The sequence below is a fragment of the Scomber scombrus genome, chromosome 12, assembly GCF_963691925.1.
Source record: "Scomber scombrus chromosome 12, fScoSco1.1, whole genome shotgun sequence".
Lineage (NCBI taxonomy): Eukaryota > Metazoa > Chordata > Actinopteri > Scombriformes > Scombridae > Scomber > Scomber scombrus.
The window spans coordinates 1,023,562-1,043,190 of NC_084981.1; the positions used below are offsets into that span (position 1 = coordinate 1,023,562).

General features: G+C 39.4%; 1 protein-coding gene across 1 annotated transcript; it reads right to left on the bottom strand.

Annotated features, from left to right (window-relative positions):
- Positions 1-3,562: 3,562 nt before the first annotated feature.
- si:dkey-191g9.5 (rap1 GTPase-GDP dissociation stimulator 1) lies at positions 3,563-19,339 on the bottom strand (the record flags this gene model as incomplete). The annotated part of the gene is made up of 13 exons (XM_062430441.1): positions 3,563-3,690; positions 5,039-5,167; positions 6,931-7,057; positions 7,168-7,307; positions 9,963-10,088; positions 10,205-10,339; positions 12,101-12,232; positions 13,312-13,455; positions 14,598-14,723; positions 15,355-15,483; positions 18,271-18,396; positions 18,900-19,022; positions 19,228-19,339. Coding segments are annotated over 13 exons (1,677 nt in total), but the record flags the coding sequence as incomplete, so codon positions are not given.
- Between the last annotated feature and the right edge of the window lie 290 nt (positions 19,340-19,629).

Below are 19,629 nucleotides of genomic sequence, written 5' to 3' on the forward strand. Positions count from 1 at the left end.
TACCTAATTCAGATCAGCTGTTCTGGAACCGGATACTCAGAGTTTCCCATCTCAGAGTAAGTCAACTCAGAGTTCTGGGTTAGACTCAGAGTTTGTTGAACCTCCTACCTGGAATACCCCCCAGCAGTTGTCAGCATCTCATTCCTCAACATACACAAACACAACGCAGAGAGGTATAGGCCAGACCGGCTACATACTGTATATACTACTAAAACTAGGGAATTTCTGTTTCTAATATTTTTGTTTGGAAGAGTATGTGATTTTGCCAAAGATCATTACTTTTATTTTAGTAATAAATTGACTTAGTTTGAGATAAGTTGTTTGTGATATCTGGTAGTGATAACTTTACAGAGACCATAGAAAACATTGACAGTATAACACACTGAAAAAACACTTTAATTTAGAGTTACTGAATTTAGAGGGCTTAATTAATCAACACAAGGGGAATAAAAGTTCTGAACACAGGGCCCTGCATATATATATATATGTTACAGCTAAAAAACACAAAAATGTTTCCTAATCCTATCCTAAGATTTAAGAAAAGAAGAAAATGCATTGTAGACAACATTTGGGGGAAGACATCATATAACTTTATTCTGCTCTCTTTAGAACTACATTTTGAGTCAAAAATGCCCTCCATGAAAAATATACAGATTTCTTCACAAATGTTAAGTGATATCGGCTTAAGTATACAGAATATATTTCAATACAGATATGACATAAAACATTACAGCAAAAATGTTGCTTTATGTTCATTGACAGATTATTCATCGATGTTTTGACACAAATGCTAAGCCTTTTCCAAATGAACTTTTACACACTGAACTGCTCAGAGCACTATAGTACACTTACTCTACAAGTATGATACTGTAGGTACTCTATATACAAACATGTAGTGGTAGCAATTCAACATATTGTGCATGTGGCTTCTTCACATTGTGTTTCCTTTAGAGACGAGTGTTACAGGTGTACAGGGGTATTGCTGTTAGGGTGTAGTGACATGTGCAAGACATTTGCCAGATGGTCAGTTGGGTAGAATGTAAAGTAACAAAATAAATGGAGCAAGATGACTTTTAAAAAATGTTCTGCTTTTGTTCATCCACAAACATAATTTGATAAGTACTTACAGTGTACTCTTTAACCATTGATGGAAGCACAGTTGTACTGAAGAAGTCTAGGCATTACCAATCATCTTTGATGTAGTTGATATTTCCATTTATACACAGGTTGCAGGTTCAAGTAGTTCTTTCTTTAACCGAGTGATGCCAATGGGTTTTTTTTAAACCCACACCATAATGTCTCACCACTAACCCTTTCTGTTCCTAAACCAAACAAGATGAGAAATTATGAATACATACAGTTTATGAATGTTTTTGACTGTAATTTGCAACAGCTTTCGAAGACAGACCAGATCAGAAAAGGCTTGTATTGTTGTAAAATTAAACTGGTTAGACTGGCATGAAGGTTTTCTATAGGACTTTTAAATTGTTTAAATTTGAATGGTCCAAGGATAGTTCATTCATTGTACCCCTTTCACTTTTACACAGTAAATCACAGCTTTACACAGTAATTTCACACTCTCTGCTACTAGTTAACCTCATCATGGAAGTTTATATATCAAAGGGAAAATTATGGGATGGCCAGGTTGATTATATCCACTAATTGCAATGCCTGTAATCTAAATCAAAAGCTTACATTATGGTACGATTAAGTTTTTATCCCACACCTTCCAATCTGATGCAGCCAACTTGTTGCTTAATAATACCGAAGCGCCCAAGAAACCCACTATGAATGTCTCACATCAGTCACATCATCATTTACGATAACTAAATCCATACTTAATGTTTGTAGTGTTATATTGTTGATGCCCTGTAAGCTTGAACGTTTCACCTTTAACCCTCACACAACAAACTCTGAAATTCAGAATGTCAGTGGTGATTTAGAGACTGGACAGTTTGGACCAAAGTGCTTTGATGGTGTTTGAGGAGGTTACATGGTTAAGATCCTTATGATCAAGTCTTGGGTTTTCTTGAGCAGGTTTCAGCCTGTCAAATATACCTTTAAGTACAGCCAACAATCTTAACAAGTGATTACAGTCATTAAAACTCATTGAAATGTTTTAAGCTAAATCATTTCCCTGCATAATTTTGAACTCCTTTCGTGGAATGTGGATTGTTTTAAGAAAACGTAACATGCTATTCAGGAGGAATTTTTTATCATTTGTACAAATTGCCATTCTACACATTCAGAATCTATAAACAGTGTTCAAAGTGTTACAGCCATTACCTTTATAAAACTTGTTTTGGTCAGTTATTTTTCCCTCGTTTGGTGTGAAAAAAGAAATTGTCTTTGCTGTCAGTGTTGTTGTTGATAGTCTACGTTTCTTTTCAGTACATTTCATACTTTTCTGGGACTCTTGACAGTGAATTAGATATCAAGTATTAAACAAGTGTATATCAAAACCTCATTCTCTATCTACTGCCCTAATCATTTTGCCCCTCTGCTAGTGAGGCCCAAGGTTAGTGATGTCATCTCTCCATCCAACCAACACTTTGGTCCAGAGCAAGATAGGAACACAACGACTGGCCAGGTTACCATCAAATGTGGTGCAGATATTTACAGTCTCCGAATTATTCCTTATGATTTTGGTGGCCTGCTTGACCTTGCCTTTTTGACCATTGCTCAGTCAGTATTTTCCTTTCTGTTCCAGTTTAGTCATACTTATTGTAGTCAGTGAGAGTGAAACAGGCTTGAGAGGACAGTGAAATACTGCTGTTTAGACTGCCGTTTAGTTATTCTGTAACTTTGTGACATTTGTACATTTCAAATATATGTATCATTTTTTCACTTAGAATTTTTGGCCTTTATTTTGTTTTTTCTAATTCTAATTCATATTTTTGCTATTTTTTTTTCACAGCCAAACATCATATACCACATTGTATTTAACTACACATTTTGTTTGTGTTATGACTAATAAACATTTATATCCTTGAATCCTTATTCCTAAAACCAACTAAACATTTCCATTTGCACACAAGAAATATCAAAATCTAATGGGCAGGTTGTCAGTACATTAGTGCTCCCCAGAAGATGAACCCATGCATTTTAACGACTTGATGAACCTTCATTAGCACAACCCTCAATCCAGAATGTTAACCTTGTACACAGGATGACATGAAAAGAGCCATTATTGCCATGAAAATTGTTCAGCACTAAATTTAATGAACCCCTCTGATTTTAATGACCCCCATGGCCTCTACTGTAGGCCCATACATTTTCAACCTTACTTCTGAAAACCGTAAAAACTGATAAATTGTCATTCTATTGTTTGTGCTTTCTGCATATGTTGTAGCATCTAGGACGTACCATTATGGAAATCACCTCTGTTTAACGTAATGAGTTATTGCAATAAAACAAGTGACATTTTAGAATTGAACCCAATTACTTAGTATCTCTGCAGTAACACCATTTGAGTTAAAGTACATAATTGAATAAAATGGATGAATCCATACAGCAGATGAGATCCTTTGCTCAGCCAGTGATGTTGCTGCAGTATGCTGGTTTAGCTGGTATCACCAAGAATGGCCAGTATGGAGCTGGCCTGCGAGGCAAGTTTAGTGCTGTTATGATCTGTCATTTTACTGAGGCTTTCCTTCATATTCACAGAGTCCAAATCCTGCTTCATCACACCTAGAGCAGACAGGAATGGGAAGAGGAAGAGAGAAAAGTGTGAGATGGATTGCAATCAGTGGTGGAAGCAGATCCAATATAGTCATCTCATGAGTATTCTCTGAACATCTGTGTGTGTGTGTATGAATAATATTATTAGTTCAACATGCTATAGAGGCAGTGTCTCATAACTGTAGTAGTAGCTTACGTCTACATCTACTGGACCTAAAGCAACACCACAGCTGACACCTGTACCTATTCAAATGTCATAAACTGCAATCTGTCAAATGGCCACTAGATGCTAGTCTCAAAAAACCTGAAATCTATTTACAAAGTCTCAAGTTCTCTCTCAAGACAGTAAGAGAGATGTTAGGATGTCAATAGTTAATTTCACTTCTTTTTAAGGTGTATTTTTTGCCATTTTAAACATCTTTTTTTTAAACATTTATAACAGGTTTATTTGTGTGATTTTAAAGAAAGGTCCACATTGTTTCAATGATATTCACATGCTCAAATGTACATTGAAAGAGTTTTAGTCACTGTAGTTGTTGTTTCTATCCATACAGGCCAACAAAAGATATAAGTGATGGGAGACAAAATCCACAGTCCTCATTCTGTGTAAAAAATGATTCTACTGCTTAGCTGAAGCTAATACTTTACCGTCTGATATAGACACATCAAGTGGGTATATTCCAAAGTCAGTCTTTTGTATGTGTTGCACATGTCAAAATACAGATCTGCTTTAATTAGTCTTTAAAGCAACATAGTTTCAGACTGAGTTAAGGCAAGATGGATCTTGTTTACCTGTAACTTTGGAACTGAGTTTCTGTTGTTTTATTTTGCACCAAACTCATCCCTTATACATAGACTTCAAGTCACTAGTGGTCATTTTGGAAAATGGAAAAGAGTGTCCAGTAAGAATCCAATCTCATGAAATTATCAGGTGACATTTAGCAGGCTGAAACAAGCAACTTACTAAATGCTTTAGCAGTTGAGTGTTTACTGAATCTTGGAACCAAATGACAAAATGTTTAAGAGGTTTATGATAAGAATACAAAAATGTTCATGCAATTGTTTCTAAAATAAGGAATAATAGTGGAGGGAACAGGGACTACTTGTCCAAGCTTTTGACATGTATTGTAGATCTGTGATGTGCCATCCTGGTTAGGTCTTCACTTAATAATTCATGTCTCCTACCTGCTGTGTCACACATATATTATATATATTGGAACTTTATGTACCACTGTAAAACTTTGAGCTGGATTTATTGTCACACATGCTGCTGATGTTTTAGGTCTGCGTCAATGTGGATCAGTGATCCAATCGATTCAGAATGCCTGTGACTGTGATGTAAAACCAAAACACTTACTGGAGTTAGCCAGGCTGCAGATGAGACCTAATGCACTGAACTTGACTTCGACCACGCCTGCAGGATCCTCCAACATCTTCTTCAGCATGGGCAGCAACTCAGCCTCCCTAAATGGATCCTTCATAGACTCTGCAGTATTCACACACACCCACAAACACACACACACACACACACACACATAAATACTAAATTTGCTTTCCCTTGCAATGTTTTTATGTTTATACTAAAGAAGAAAATACTTTGTTTTTTTTGCTTTGTGTAGAGTGCTTCTTTCTTTTCACATCATCCATCACAATAGTGGACTAGAAACAAACAACTTACATACAACTTGTCTGAATTCTTCTTCTGGCTAATACATATACAACATTTTTTCAAGACTACCACAGACATAAGCTGTATGTTTGATCCAGCTCTTAATGACTAGAAGAGGTTGAAACTCAAACAACACTTGTAGTATGAAGAACAACTTCATTTCTTTCTTTATTTCATCAATGACAATCTGTCAATCTCGTGGTTGTCAGAGATTTATATCAAACAGCTTATTTACTTACTTATTTACTACTATGTGCATAGCCTATTTTTGATGGAAGCCGATTCAAAGCCGACTCAAGCTCAACAGAGCAGATCGAGCTGGATCAAGCTTAACTACATAACATACTGGTCCACAGCAGAAGCATAAAAATCAAGGAAAATGACCAAATCAACAAAATTTGAGCAATTCAACATAATCGGGCCGTTCAGTTGTGCTGCTACTGCAGAAATTACGGTAGCATAAAGGCACTTCTTTTATTTGACTGGGCTGCCGTAATTACTGTATTAACAGTGCAACATAATTTAAAAGGTGGATTGCTTGCACAGAGTCAATATGCAGAGCTTATCCTGATGGGGTAGTATGCTGTGCGCAGAGGAGGGAGCAAAACCAAAGTGCACCCATACACGCCCAGTGGGATCCCAGACTGACAAATGGACTTCAGTGACTTCAAGGCCCATATTTATCTGATTTATCAAATCAGTTTTAAAGCTGCAGTTGGTAAGTCTTATAAAAGTAACTTTTTGTCATATTTGATAAGACTGTCACTATGTAAAGACAGCATTACATGAAACTAGTAATCTGTAAAAAAAAAAAAAAAAAAAAAAAAAAAAAACCCAACCCAGGTTCATTTAGCCCCACCTACTGCTCCTACTACAAATTGGCAAATTGCCAGAATCCACCGCGACCGGACAAAAAGAACCAATCAGAGCTAGGATGGTGTCTGATGGAGTGTCTGACAGCTGTCAATCACTGCTCACGCACACAGCCCCCTCCCCCTTCCTCCTCAGCTCGGTCAAGCTCATATCTCCAAGAGCAGCTTCAGGAGCGTAGAGAAAGTAATGGCGCAGCAACAACCATCAGCGAGGACAAAACTACGATACCTCCGTTACCAACAACAGCATACACGGTCGCGTCGGTCGCGCGCACGTCAGCTTCCTCTGGGGGAGGGACTTTGGAGGCAAGGCAGGAGTGCAGCGGAGAGGAAGGGGGAGGGATCTGAAAGTTGTACTTCTTCAAATTTGATGCTAAGTCCTTTCTCTCCTCAAAATTACCAACTGCAGCTTTAACTGGAAAACATGTTTGGTCCCACTTTTAGGCCTTGCAGTGGACATATTTGTCCACTTTCTTAACCTAGAACTCCCAGGATTTAGAATAGCTGTTAGGACTTTATAGCAGAGAGACTTTGAAAGACAACTATGCATACTTCCCCTTGTTGAGTTTAGGAGTATGAAGTGTCATAAAAACCCTCTTAGTGTGAGGCAGGAGTTATGTCAATTATAGTCAAGGTTGAGGGTGATTCTGACATGCTTGATAAATTGGGCTATACCATTTGACTAAAGATAGTATCTGAAACTCCTACCAATGTCAATGGCAGATGCTATCGCCAGGGCAACCAGGGCCTCATTCTGCATGATGACATGCTCACTTGTTGCCATAGAAATAAGGTGCCGAATCCCATCAGCTTTTGCTACAGCATCGACAACTTCCTGTCAGAGAGAGGATATAAAGCCATTACACATGTTCAGTTTGTGTGTTTACATACATTCAGTACATTTAAAGTCTAACGTTAACTGTCAGATCAGGACGAGTGACTCACAGTACTGCGGCTGTGTCGGATGAGTGCAGCCAATAGGCGACTGGCTTCTCCCCGGACTCCTGCATGGTCTTTGGCTTCACACCACTCCATGACCCGAGCCAGCAGCGTGGCATCTCTCCCCAGCAGCAGGGCTGCATCCTCTGACACACAGAGCATAATAGAGCATGGGCATAACCACACATTTTTTTGAGGGTTCGTGCCCCCCCATACTGACAAAACACCAATCTGTCCCCCCAATATATAGTAGAAAATATTTTCAACGCTGTCTTTTTATGAACCCTGTCAACAGATGTCTTGTTATTTCCTGTTTTTCTTCCATTTATTTCCATTTTTAAAGACCAGGTAAAGTGAATTCAGACATTTTCTTCTAAACACATTAAATAGGTCATAGGTCATAGGTATTTCTAAAAAAGGTGTAAAAAGCATTTCAACCATTTAGATTTGAATTGTGGAGCTAGGCTTCACAAACTGTGTTTCAAGATTTCTGTGTCTGGATTTAATGGGCGGGTCTGAAAATCACCGCTGCGTTACGTAACACGGCCAATAACCAATAGTACGGTTACACACCGGAGCATAAACCCACCCCTGCTGCTGTAGAGGTATAAATACATTCAGCGCACACTACTACTACAGTCTACAGTAGTGATGGATTTCATGATTCGTTGTCGAGATTCAGTTCCCGTCGGTCAGTTCAGCTGGAAGAATCGGTTCATATAGTTCGTTCATTAGTTCGTTCAGTCGTATTTCCTGTACAACGTTGTTTAACGGTGAATCATAATGCACGGTTCTCAGCTCCTCGTTCTCAAACCATCGTGCTAACGGTCAACACAACACAGTAGTTCAAAGTAAATACATAGCTGCAACTTCATGATTATGTACAATACAACAGTGGCTAATGTGTTTACACCTTCACATTAAATGTACATGTATTGAAGGTAAATAGAGAGTAGACTCCGGCTAAATCAGCTAATTTATTGTCTTCATTTTTTGTTCACTTTTAGCAAGGGCTACTAAATAAAGAAATAAAGACCCAATATGCTGACAAACATGTTTAAAAGCTTGGCAGATATATTGTAACGAACTGGGCCACGTTACTTTTATGTGTGTTATTAAAAAAGAGAGATTATGCCCAGATACTTAAGTCTGTTCATATCTCTCCTGTCGGTCTCGTTCAGTCAGTCACTCCGTTCAATCATCTCAGTCGGTCTCGTTCAGTCAGTGATTCGCTGTCAAGATGCGTTCAAAGACACTCAGGAAAGCTAGCATTTAGCTTAACATTCGCTAACACCCCGAAATAGGGTGCTTCAACAGAACAGTATCCTTCCTGCGTGTCTGTGAACGCAACTTGAGAGCGAGTGACTCAACAGACAACCTACGATTGGCTGGCTTTCTCAGTCCCTCTTCACCACTCTGATAACTTAACAGTGAACATAGCGAACGAAAGAACGAGAGAGAAGTGAAACGGGGAATCAGGTCAGTTCGTTCGTTTTAAAGAGTCGTTCGTTTGAACTGATTCATTCGCGAACGGGCCATCTCTAGTCTACAGTTAGCTGAGTTAGCCGCCGAGCTAGCCGCTGAGTTAGTAGCAGACAGTCAGAAAGCTCTCAGACGTAGCGTCCATGTTTCTGGTAGAGGTGGTGACTTTGATTGACAGGTGACACTTGGTAGGGGGCGGGGTTTCAGCAGAATCGGCGGGCACGCCCACAGCGTTTGGGAGCAGAGAAATAGGCAGACTTTTACACAACTTTGAAGCCTAATTTCATATATTTGGCGATTTTTTTAATCATTCACATTTGGCAGGGTGGTTAACAACACACCTTTCTGTGGTATGTCAAACTCAGATCACATATTTATTTTTACTTTACACGGACTTTAAAGAAAATGTAAGTGTCACCATATTGGCTTTTTGGTGCCGGAAGTGATGAGAAGTGACCATATTTAAAAGAGAGCATGGAGTTGGGGAGGAGTTACCCAGGTGCACCACCATAGTAGCGACTTGTCAGTCATAAGGTAGCCACACTGTAAAGCATACCCTGCTTTATCATCTATTTTACTCTAAATGGGGCCATAACTTAGTTTGAGTTATCCTGGGTTAAGCCAGTGAAATTTGATTTGCTTGTATTCATTTCACTAATAAATCTATCTTTAAAAAACAACAACATTTAATAAGATTGTGACTCTGCCTCCTACCACCTTCCCAGCCACACTAGTCAGGCTTCCTCACAGGAATGAAAGTGGTGTTAGGACAAGGAGAGTCATGGGCTGTTTTAAAATGTTGAAATCCTGCAAACAAAGTATTCCTTCAACTACTGATATATATATATTCTACCGTAGTAGTAGTAACAGTGTGTAGGTTTTAGTGGTATCTAGAGGAAATAACTTGACAGAAATGGAATATAATATTCAAGATTATGTTTTAATTAGTGTATAATCACCTGAAAATAAGAATTGTTGTGTTTTCGTTAGCTTAGAATGAGCCCTTTCTACCTACATACGTAGCGGGTTCTCTTACATGGAGGCCACCAAGTTGCACCACCATGTTTCTACCTCTCTAAAACCAAACACTGGCTCTGGAGAGGGCCTTTCGCATTTTTAATACGTTTTCATGGACACTGTAGGTTTACCAAGTTCAAAGAAAATATAATATATTTTTTAAAACATTTAAATAAAATGGTGTAAATAGCCAATGTATGAGAGAGGGGAATCAGGATATTGGTGGGTAAACTCACTGCAATTTATTTTATGCCAGAGGTTGAGAGTTTCACCTGCACCAACACTCAAACACACACACTCACCTTGTCCATCCACCATCATACGCAGTGTACCCAACAGTTTAAACTGAACTGGCGGCATGTCAGAGCGCAGCAGGGTCTTTATCCTCTCGGTCACCCCATCTTCCAGCATCCGCACTTTGTTGGTGGCTAGAAGACAAAGACATAATTTGTGTTTAGCATCCACGTCTTTTTAATTATTGTTTTTAAGAAGTTTCACATGGCATTAATGGAATTATAGCTCTATTGTTTCCTTTGATCATTACCAGGAATGGCAAGGTTTCTGAGCGCGCTCAGTCCGGCATGTTGCACAGATACATCTCCTTCATCAACATGCTGCTCCAACAAGGTCAGGATGTGAGGAACCACACCGAGGTCCAGCATCTTCACACAGTTACTGTCTGACAGAGGTACAGCAGGACAATGCTGTTACAGGCTGGCAAAGTCACTTTAAAAACCTGATGCAATTTAAAATTGCATCTGCAATATTTCATCACTTAACACAATTCCAATGTTTACCATCTATAAACAATATTATCATTACAATTAGTGAAGGGATATTTGTATCCATACTCACACCCAACTATCTTTTTCTTGCCTGTATAATCTTTAGTATATCTATTAACTTTAAGAAACTTTTATCTAGCATTTTTATCATTTACACCCCCAGTTACAGTTAACTACAGCTGTGTGTTGAAGACAACATCATAGGGCCTGATTTACTAAAGGTTTGTGTGTGTTAAAATGTGTGCAAACTTGACATCACCGGCAAAAAATGTGCAAGCTGATCTACTAATGCAGCACACTGAGGTTTGCATCTTTCAACTGTGTAAGATAATACACTCTGTCCATTTAGTAGTTTACCATAATGAATATGTAATATGAGACGTTTCAACCCCAGTGTGTAAAATACAGGGAGGAGAAAATGTAAATATGTTATTTAACACACACATTGTGATTTACAAACCTGAAGGTATTATTTCTGATGATAACTGCATCTATAAATAAAACCTTTGAAGGGCAATATTTTTGGTTTTACTAACAGCATTGACTTTGTCACAAATACTCTCCCATATGTCGGTTTTTCTGGTAATATTAGTTTTTAAGGCACGCACATTAACGCATTAACACAGGTGGAAAAACTCCATCCTGTGTGTATTCTGTCATTGTGCCTCCGTCTCCTCGTCTCTACAGTAACAGAAGTCATCAGTGAGCAGTGAGCAGCAGGTTAATACCTGTCCTTCAAACGTATTATTTATAGACACAGTTAGCATCAGAAATAATACCTTCAGGTTTGGTAAATCACAATGCGTGTGTTAAATAACATATTTGCATTTTCTCCTCCCTGTATTTTGCACACTGGGGTAAAAACGTCTCATATTACATATTCATTATGGTAAACTACTAAATGGACAGCGTGTACTATCTTACACAGTTGAAAGATGCAAACCTCAGTGTGCTGCATTAGTAGATCAGCTTACACATTTTTTGCGGGTGATGTCAAGTTTGCACACGTTTTTACACACACAAACCTTTAGTAAATCAGGCCCATAGTTTTTATATGTGGCAAACAATGTAGGCATGTACACATTAACCTGTCAGGGGTCCCTTTGGCAAAAATGAAGGCCCCTGTTCAACATATTTCCTCCCACTCTTTGCAGTATATACACACTGGAATATGACCTGATCTCAATGTTCATTTGATTTACACAGATTCATTACGAATTAGCCACATATGCACAAAGGTCTTTTGAAACTCGCCACTCTTTAACACTCCAGGTCACGTAAGACCAACTCTATGAACAGAAGCCAAATGATTAATAGCCACTTTTGGGACCCCTAATGTTTGTGGAGCAGTCACCTACTTTACCCCTGCACAGCAGCCTTAGCTGCAAGAAAACTATGTTGAAATTAACAGGGAAAAATGTAATGTGTGTCTCACTTGTGATTGTGAGAAGTATTTAATTACGGAGATACTGAATATCAAAAAGAAGTACTGTATGTTTTGCAGTGTGCTTGCTTGATTGACAGGTGTCTCAGTCTATTTTATTCAGCTGTGATGGTGGCTGCTCGTTTGTCTCACAAAAGCTCCACATAGACAACACACCTGCTGTCACAGAAGTTGTTTTACAGTCTGTGGTCCCTTCTGACAAATATCTTACCATTCCTGGCAAAGTTGGCGATGGCCAGGGCTCCGGACAACTGCAGCTGAGTGTTGGAGCTCTGCAGCCAGGATAGAACATCTTGATACACCAGGCCTGACCCCTCAGCAAAACACTTCTGCATAGACTCATCTGACACACACACAGAGACACACACATACAGACGCAAAACATGTTTATGGTGCATTCAGACATACAGACACAATCATAGAGAACACAAGAGTACAGCAATTATTATAATGCTAGAAGAGATTCAAAGAGGCAAAAATGATGTGTAAAATGAAAATGTCTCTGCAAGTATATATGTAGGGGCCGCAGTCAACAGCTGCAACTTCTGAACCAGCTGATGTACTCCCCTAGATTTTCATGTGCCTGTAGAATAGAAAGCGCCTTCATAAACTACATGGAGACTGGGATGCCTCTGTTTCCAGCACGGATACCTTAAGACAATGCCATTCTCAGTCATGATCATGTGGAGTAATGTTAGATATTTACATGCACGGTTTTGACTATACTCAGAAATATTGGTGTGTTGTGTGATAATGTTGACTAATGATGACAGGGGAATGCTGCATTTTTTCCAACCTTCATCACTCTCACAACCTAGCAATAGACACCACTAAGAGGATAGTGCATAGGTGGCATGGTTTAAGGAAAGGCAAGTAAGGAAGTTAATATCTAGACTAAGACAGAGTTGTTGCTGTAAGCACTGTATGTCAGGGCCAGGTAGTGTTGTTATGTATTTTGTAGGTTTAGTTTTTGTCTTGTCTACTTCCTGTTTTATTTTGGTGTGTTTTCCCTTGTCTTTTCTAGCTTCCTCCCCTCCTGTTTGCCTCCCTTCCCCTAATGTGTTACGCCTGTGCCTCGTTATTATCCAGGGTATATATGTGGTGTGCTCTTTCTTTTCTGTGCCAGATCGTCTTGTCAGTCACATGTAAGTTTCCTGTCAGAGTTCCAGCATTCTTATCTTTACATTGTCTTAGTATTATCGACCAGTTTTGCCGTTTGGACCCCAAGTTCTGCCTAGTGATTTTGTACCTCTGCCCTGTATTTTGGATTTCCCGGTGTTTGACTTTTGGACTGATTAAACACCTACTGAGAACTCTTCATCCCTGTGCCCCTGTGTCTCTGCATTTGAGTCCACCTGGTCTGTGCTTGACACTGTAAACACATTCAGAGATGTCAAACAAAGTCCCACCTGCATCACTCACCTCCTAAAAGTAGTGACACTATGAGGTTGGAGGCAATCTTGATGCTGCAGAGGTCATGGGGGTCCGAACCTCCTTGCAGGCCCCGAATCATCTCTGATAATGCCTCTGGTACTCCTGACTCAGCAAACTGCAGCTTCAATGAGTCTGGTGGTAAAATAGAACCCGGTAAGAAGAAGAAGTTCTTTTTCAATAAATGTACAACATCACTAAGTGGTAAATGTACTACACTTATATAGCAGCTTTCTAGTCTTCCTATCACTCAAAGTGATAGGAAGACATTCACTCACATTCATACACTAATGGCAGAGATTGCCATGCAAGGTGCCAACCTGCTCATCAGGAACAGAATCTAATGCATTCGGACTGGCTCACATATCTCCTTAGGCACAGCCGCCCACTTGAAAGCAAAATGGAAAAACTAAGATTTTGATTTTCATGTAATACTTGATATTGAACATTATTCCATGTTGGATCATCTGACATCACACCAGTAGTAATTATGGTTCCAGTTTATTGTATGATGTAGAAATTAAAAGGCTTAGTATTGTCTGTCCACCAATGAGAACAAATTATTTCAAATGAGAATCTTAATACTAAATTTTTAAATTTTAATTTCAAAATAAGTTGCTCCTTGTCTCCAGTACTTTTGTCCAGAGAGGCCTTAGCTCAAACCATGCATTGATTAACCCCATTTAATTTAATAATATGCATTACATATCACTCTAAGCTGATGATATTTTATTATTTGTTCAAAGTCTTAACACATCTTTCCCAAACAGGTTTAGAATTCCTGTACTTCATATATTTGGGGGAGGGGGGGGGGGGGTCCTCTTCCTCATCTTTTCTAAAGGATTTGTTTCAGCACTGAGGTATTTTATAAAAAGCAGTCACAAAGTAACACACATGCAAAAATCCTACATAAATGCAATATTGTAATGAAACAGTCCTGCTTATTGATTCATAATATTATCCACAATGTCCAAATACAACCAAAGATATAAAATAAGCGGATACATGCATGTTACTTCCCTCTGAGCCAGGTTGTAAAACTAGGTAGGCAATAAACACTAAGGAAACATTTCTGATGGCTGATGAATATATATCAATGTTGCTAAATCTTAACTCTATTTGTCCATCTCTTAGCACAATACCGACTTCATTCATCCAAACCTGAGAGGTTTGAAAACTGATCTAAGCTGAAATATCAAATCATGCTTAATGAAGCCAGACTTCCATCAGTAAGTCTTCCCATTCCCATGCAGCCTCCTTCATGGAGCAGGTCTTACCACTCTCTCCCAGTGAGCCCAGTATTTCCAGGATAACATGTCGGCGTTCAGCATCAGGTGCCTGTTTCAGCTGAAAGGTCAGTACATCTGCCACCTCCAGCTCTGACAGAGCCTCCCTCGCAGAGTCTGCAAAAATAGGGGTCTATAACTATAGACAGTGTAGGAGTTTACTAAATAATATCCTGACTACCAGTTTAAGTGATTATACAGCTGACATCTACAGGTCATATAACATAGATTTGATAAGGGTTTAACTTTATTACAGTACTGGCATTAAGAAAAAGTGGTTTCCTCTGTTCTTTGGGAGAAGGTTTGGTTCTCCTTTATTATGACAATTGTGTGTAAGCTCTAACTCTGGGTGATTATTTTACATCTTTTTTGGTTAAATTTGTTAGAGAAGCACTGAATTATGACTAAAGTCAGATCTGTATTTTGTTTGTTTGTTTGTGCTTCCCACTGCTTCTTCATCATAGCTTTTCATACAAACTGTTTCAAAATGTGGGGGCATCACACTAGTGAGTGATATTAGGTGTGTGTTAACGTTTACTGTACCTTCATACCTTTGAGCAATACAGAGTTTATGCTTTATATGACTGAGGAAGGAAATCCAGGAGAACACATGGAGAACATGCAAACACAACACAAAGATGACCAAGAATGTCATTGGTCATTAAATACTGAGACAATGGGATGCCCTTAGGAAATCATAGTTTATTCATAATTATCACTTTAATGGTTATGATTATTTAATAATTACCTATGTCAGCCAGGTTACAGAGGGCCAGCAGGCAGACGTTGACAAGGGGGTCATTGTTCGGATACTCCCTCATGATAGACACCAGTCTTGGGATTACACCACTCTGAACCAACTGGTCTTGTTGGAATGCTGGGTGGGAGAGCAGTGAGAGAGTATGGAAGTGATCAAAGATATAGTAACAGATAAAGACTGATGACTCACCAGAAGTAAAGGAAAGAACAATAGGTTAACTCTGTCCCTTTAGTTAAAGGGAGGCATTTCCATCTTAGAGGCTGTCTCTTTCAAATCTCTTTGTGTAGTTCAAGACTAAGCCAATCAATCAAATCAATCTTTATTTGTATAGCGCCAAATCACAACAAAGTTATCTCAAGGCACTTTACACATAGAGCAAGTTTAAACCGTACTCTTCAGGTTTTAATATTAAAGAGACCCAACATTCCCACATGAGCAAGCGCATGGCGACAGTGGCAAGAAAAAAATCCCTTTTAACAGGAAGACACCTCAGACAGAACCAGGCTCAAAGTGGGAGAACATCTGCCTCGACCGGTTGGGGTAGAGAGGAGAGAGAGCAAGAATAGGAGAGAGAGAGAAGCACATAGTTCATAAACATTGAAGCTAGTAGGTCCGGGACTGGAATCTGTCATCCGGATGTCTACAGGCCCAGATTACCTGTGAGACGAGAAAGCACAGACAACTCCGGGGAAGAAGTTTAGGTTATTGAATGCATTAATAGTACATGAATGTTAATGGATATAGATGGATGGATAGAGAGAGAGAGGAGGAGAGAGGAGCTCAGTGCATCATGGGAGTCCCCCAGCAGTCTAAGCCTATAGCAGCATAAACTAGGAGCTGGTCCAGGACAAGCCTGGCCGGCCCTAACTATAAGCTTTATCAAAAAGGAAAGTTTTAAGCCTACTCTTAAATGTAGAGAGGGTGTCTGTCTCCTAGGCCGAATCTGGAAGATGATTCCACAGGAGAGGAGCCTGATAACTGAAGGCTCTGCCTCCTATTCTACTTTTAGAGATACTAGGAACCACAAGTAGGCCTGCGTTCTGGGAGCGCAGTGTTCTGGTAGGTACATAAGGTACTATAAGCTCTTTAAGATATGATGGAGCCTGACCATTAAGAGCTTTAAAGTGAGGAGAAGGATTTTAAATTATATTCTAGATTTTACGGGAAGCCAATACAGTGAAGCTAAAATAGGAGTAATGTGATCTCTCTTTCTAGTTTTTGTCAGAACGCATGCAGCTGCATTCTGGACCAGCTGGAGAGTCTTTAGAGACTTGTTAGGACAGCCTGATAATAATGAATTACAATAATTCAGCCTAGAAGTAACAAATGCATGGACTAGTTCTTCAGCATCATTTTGAGACAGAATGTGTCTGATTTTTGCAATATTACGCAGATGAAAAAAGTCCTTGAAATTTGTTTTATATGGGAATAAGTAGATCACAATAGGTCAACAAGCCCTCATCATTCCAAAACTGCCTCCAAATCAGCTGGGTGTGCATGTGCAATGTATTCATCAATTTCTGAAGTAGTGCAGTGCCCACTCTAAATGTGCCTGTTTGGACTGGACCGATTGATTGGTCTCTGGTATTGCTGCTTCAACGCATATAAAATGAATACCATTGATGTGAACTATGAATGTGTATCAACAACATCACAGAGACTAACATTCTATTATCAGATGTTAAGTTCTGTAACTGTGTATCAGAGAGATTTTGTCAAAATGTGCAAGCTAAGATAAAGTGAATTGATCCTATTAAGATTGTTTATTTTCTATGGCTACAGTTTGGACCATTTGAGCGGGTATTTGCTCAAAAGATTTGTGCTTATATGAGACGTAGTGGTTTTGAACTGCCTGTAGGAAATAGCCTGAGAGTCTGTCCGTTCTTGATTAAAAGCTGTGTTTTCACTGTCTACTTTTCTCTTTTTAGAGCACGCCATGAAAAAACTGAGCCGATACTAAAAGTGATGTGAGAACACTGCAGACCACTGATCGGTCAGTTATTTATCTCATTCACAGGCTTTCTGTTTCAGAAAAAACAGTTCTTTGCATGTTTTTTCAAAGCTTATTAAGGCTGAATGTGCCTGTCCAAATCGCTTTAAATTTAACACCAAATTGAAAACAGGGTCGCCAGGTGTGAAGTAGATTGGTTGAACGGTTCTTGAGCTAGAGAGAGACAGAGATTCCTTTCTTTAGAGAATTGGGGGATACAGCCATGTCTCAGCATCCTAAATTCAATAATGTGCTGGTCATTTGTTTAGGGTGCATTCAGGCATTCTTGTGAACTCAAAGTCACAAATGTCCAGTTGATTCACCAGAAATAGTTCTAGAACAACTGACACAAACTTGATTACCAATAATATTCTGTTGGTAAACTGGGAAAAGTTGGACAACTGGCAAATACATAACAGATTGGCGCTAAATTATATAAAATAAAATTATATATATATAATATAAAGATTGTTAATATCAACTGATGTTACTAGCTTGAGTCACTCCCGTAGCCCTTGGAGGGTTGACCTCATGATGGTGGTGGGGATTCTCTGAGAGAAAGTAAACACGGGCAATTTGGTATCATAGTGTCACGTTTAGTGACACTATGACACTCGAGTAAGAAAGAAGCCAGTAATCCTCACCATGGTCTCATTAGTTTACTGTAAATACACTCAGATACTCAATTAAAGCGTCAATGATAATAGCATGCAATTAATAATATTCTAGTATAAAATGATCATCTAACTTTTGAGAATCATGAACACAGTACGTAAGTACCTAATTAAAACTGAACATTGGCTTGTCGTCTGTCACTCTATGTACTCTTCAAAAGAACAGTCTCTGCCTCATCAGCACACTGTTCATCATCAGTAAACCTTGCAGACTGAGCCAGAACTGTCACACCAACTCACAGTTGTCAAAGCAGATGCGTCCAATGGCCCTGCCGGTGTTCAGCAGCATCTCCTGGTTATTGCTGTTCAGATGAGGAACCAGCACCTTCACAAGGCCTGCCTCAATGCATGGCTCCCTGACTGTGGCTACAACACACAAAGGATAAGATTTAACCCCTGGAACTGCCTTAAATTGCCCCTTAAAGATCCTGTTCAGGTCACATTTAAGACATTTACAAATACTCTGTCTTGAATAATAATTTGGCCGTTTTTTGACCCGTTTTTTCCACAAAAATGTACAATGATGTTAATAATTCTTAAAATGAAATCTCTTCCTTCTCCCTCATTGAACAATCCAGAATTTATAAATATGCAATGTTTTTCATTTCAAATATGAAACAAGGTGCTGGAAACAAGGTATCTCCAGCTTCACTGAAATGCCTCCAGTGCAAGGTGTATGTGCACTGGAGGTTTACACGCAAACTGGAAACTGGACCACAATTGGCTCATAACTAGTTGTGATGACACAAATTATATATATAGGTGCACATATTAAGCACAAAGAAAGTTCCCTTCTCCAGCAGATGAATGCAAGAACAGATTTCTATTGTTATCATCATCATTATTTTTATGTTACAGTGGTATCCTACCTTCTCGGGCCATCTCTGCCACCACTAGAGCCACCTGGCAGCTCAGGTTGCTTTTATTCCGTAAAGCTTCAGCAAATGTGGGCAGAATCCCACTTTTGGCAATCTCCACAGCAGCACCCTTCTCTGTGGGCACACACACACACATACACACACACACACACACACACACACACACACACACACACACACACACACACACACACACACACACACACACACACACACATTTTTTCATAATGTCAACAATGTAGGAATAGCCAATTACAGAATGTACTAGAAATATGTAAAGTCGTTTGATGGGAGGGGGAGGGGGGTTCTTTTGACTTACTTTTTTCCAGCAGTGCAGCTAACACTGCATCCAAATGAGGATTGAGCTCCTCCTCAATCAGTTCTGTACTCACACTAATGGCCTTTAGTGCCTCACTCAGAGAGTCTGCAATACACAGCAACAGTAAGAATAAGGATATGCAGTTTCATAACTCTTCTAAGGGGGAGACACAACCATACACACACACACACACACACACACACGCACGCACGCACGCACGCACGCACGCACGCACGCACGCACGCACGCACGCACGCACGCACGCACGCACGCACACACACACACACACACACACACACATGCAGATACATTGTGAAGAAAGACCTGCAGATGGTAATCACCTCGGCTAATCTGCTGTAAGTCGAATGAAAATAACCTGAGTGCCTGAGTGGAGGGGGCTAT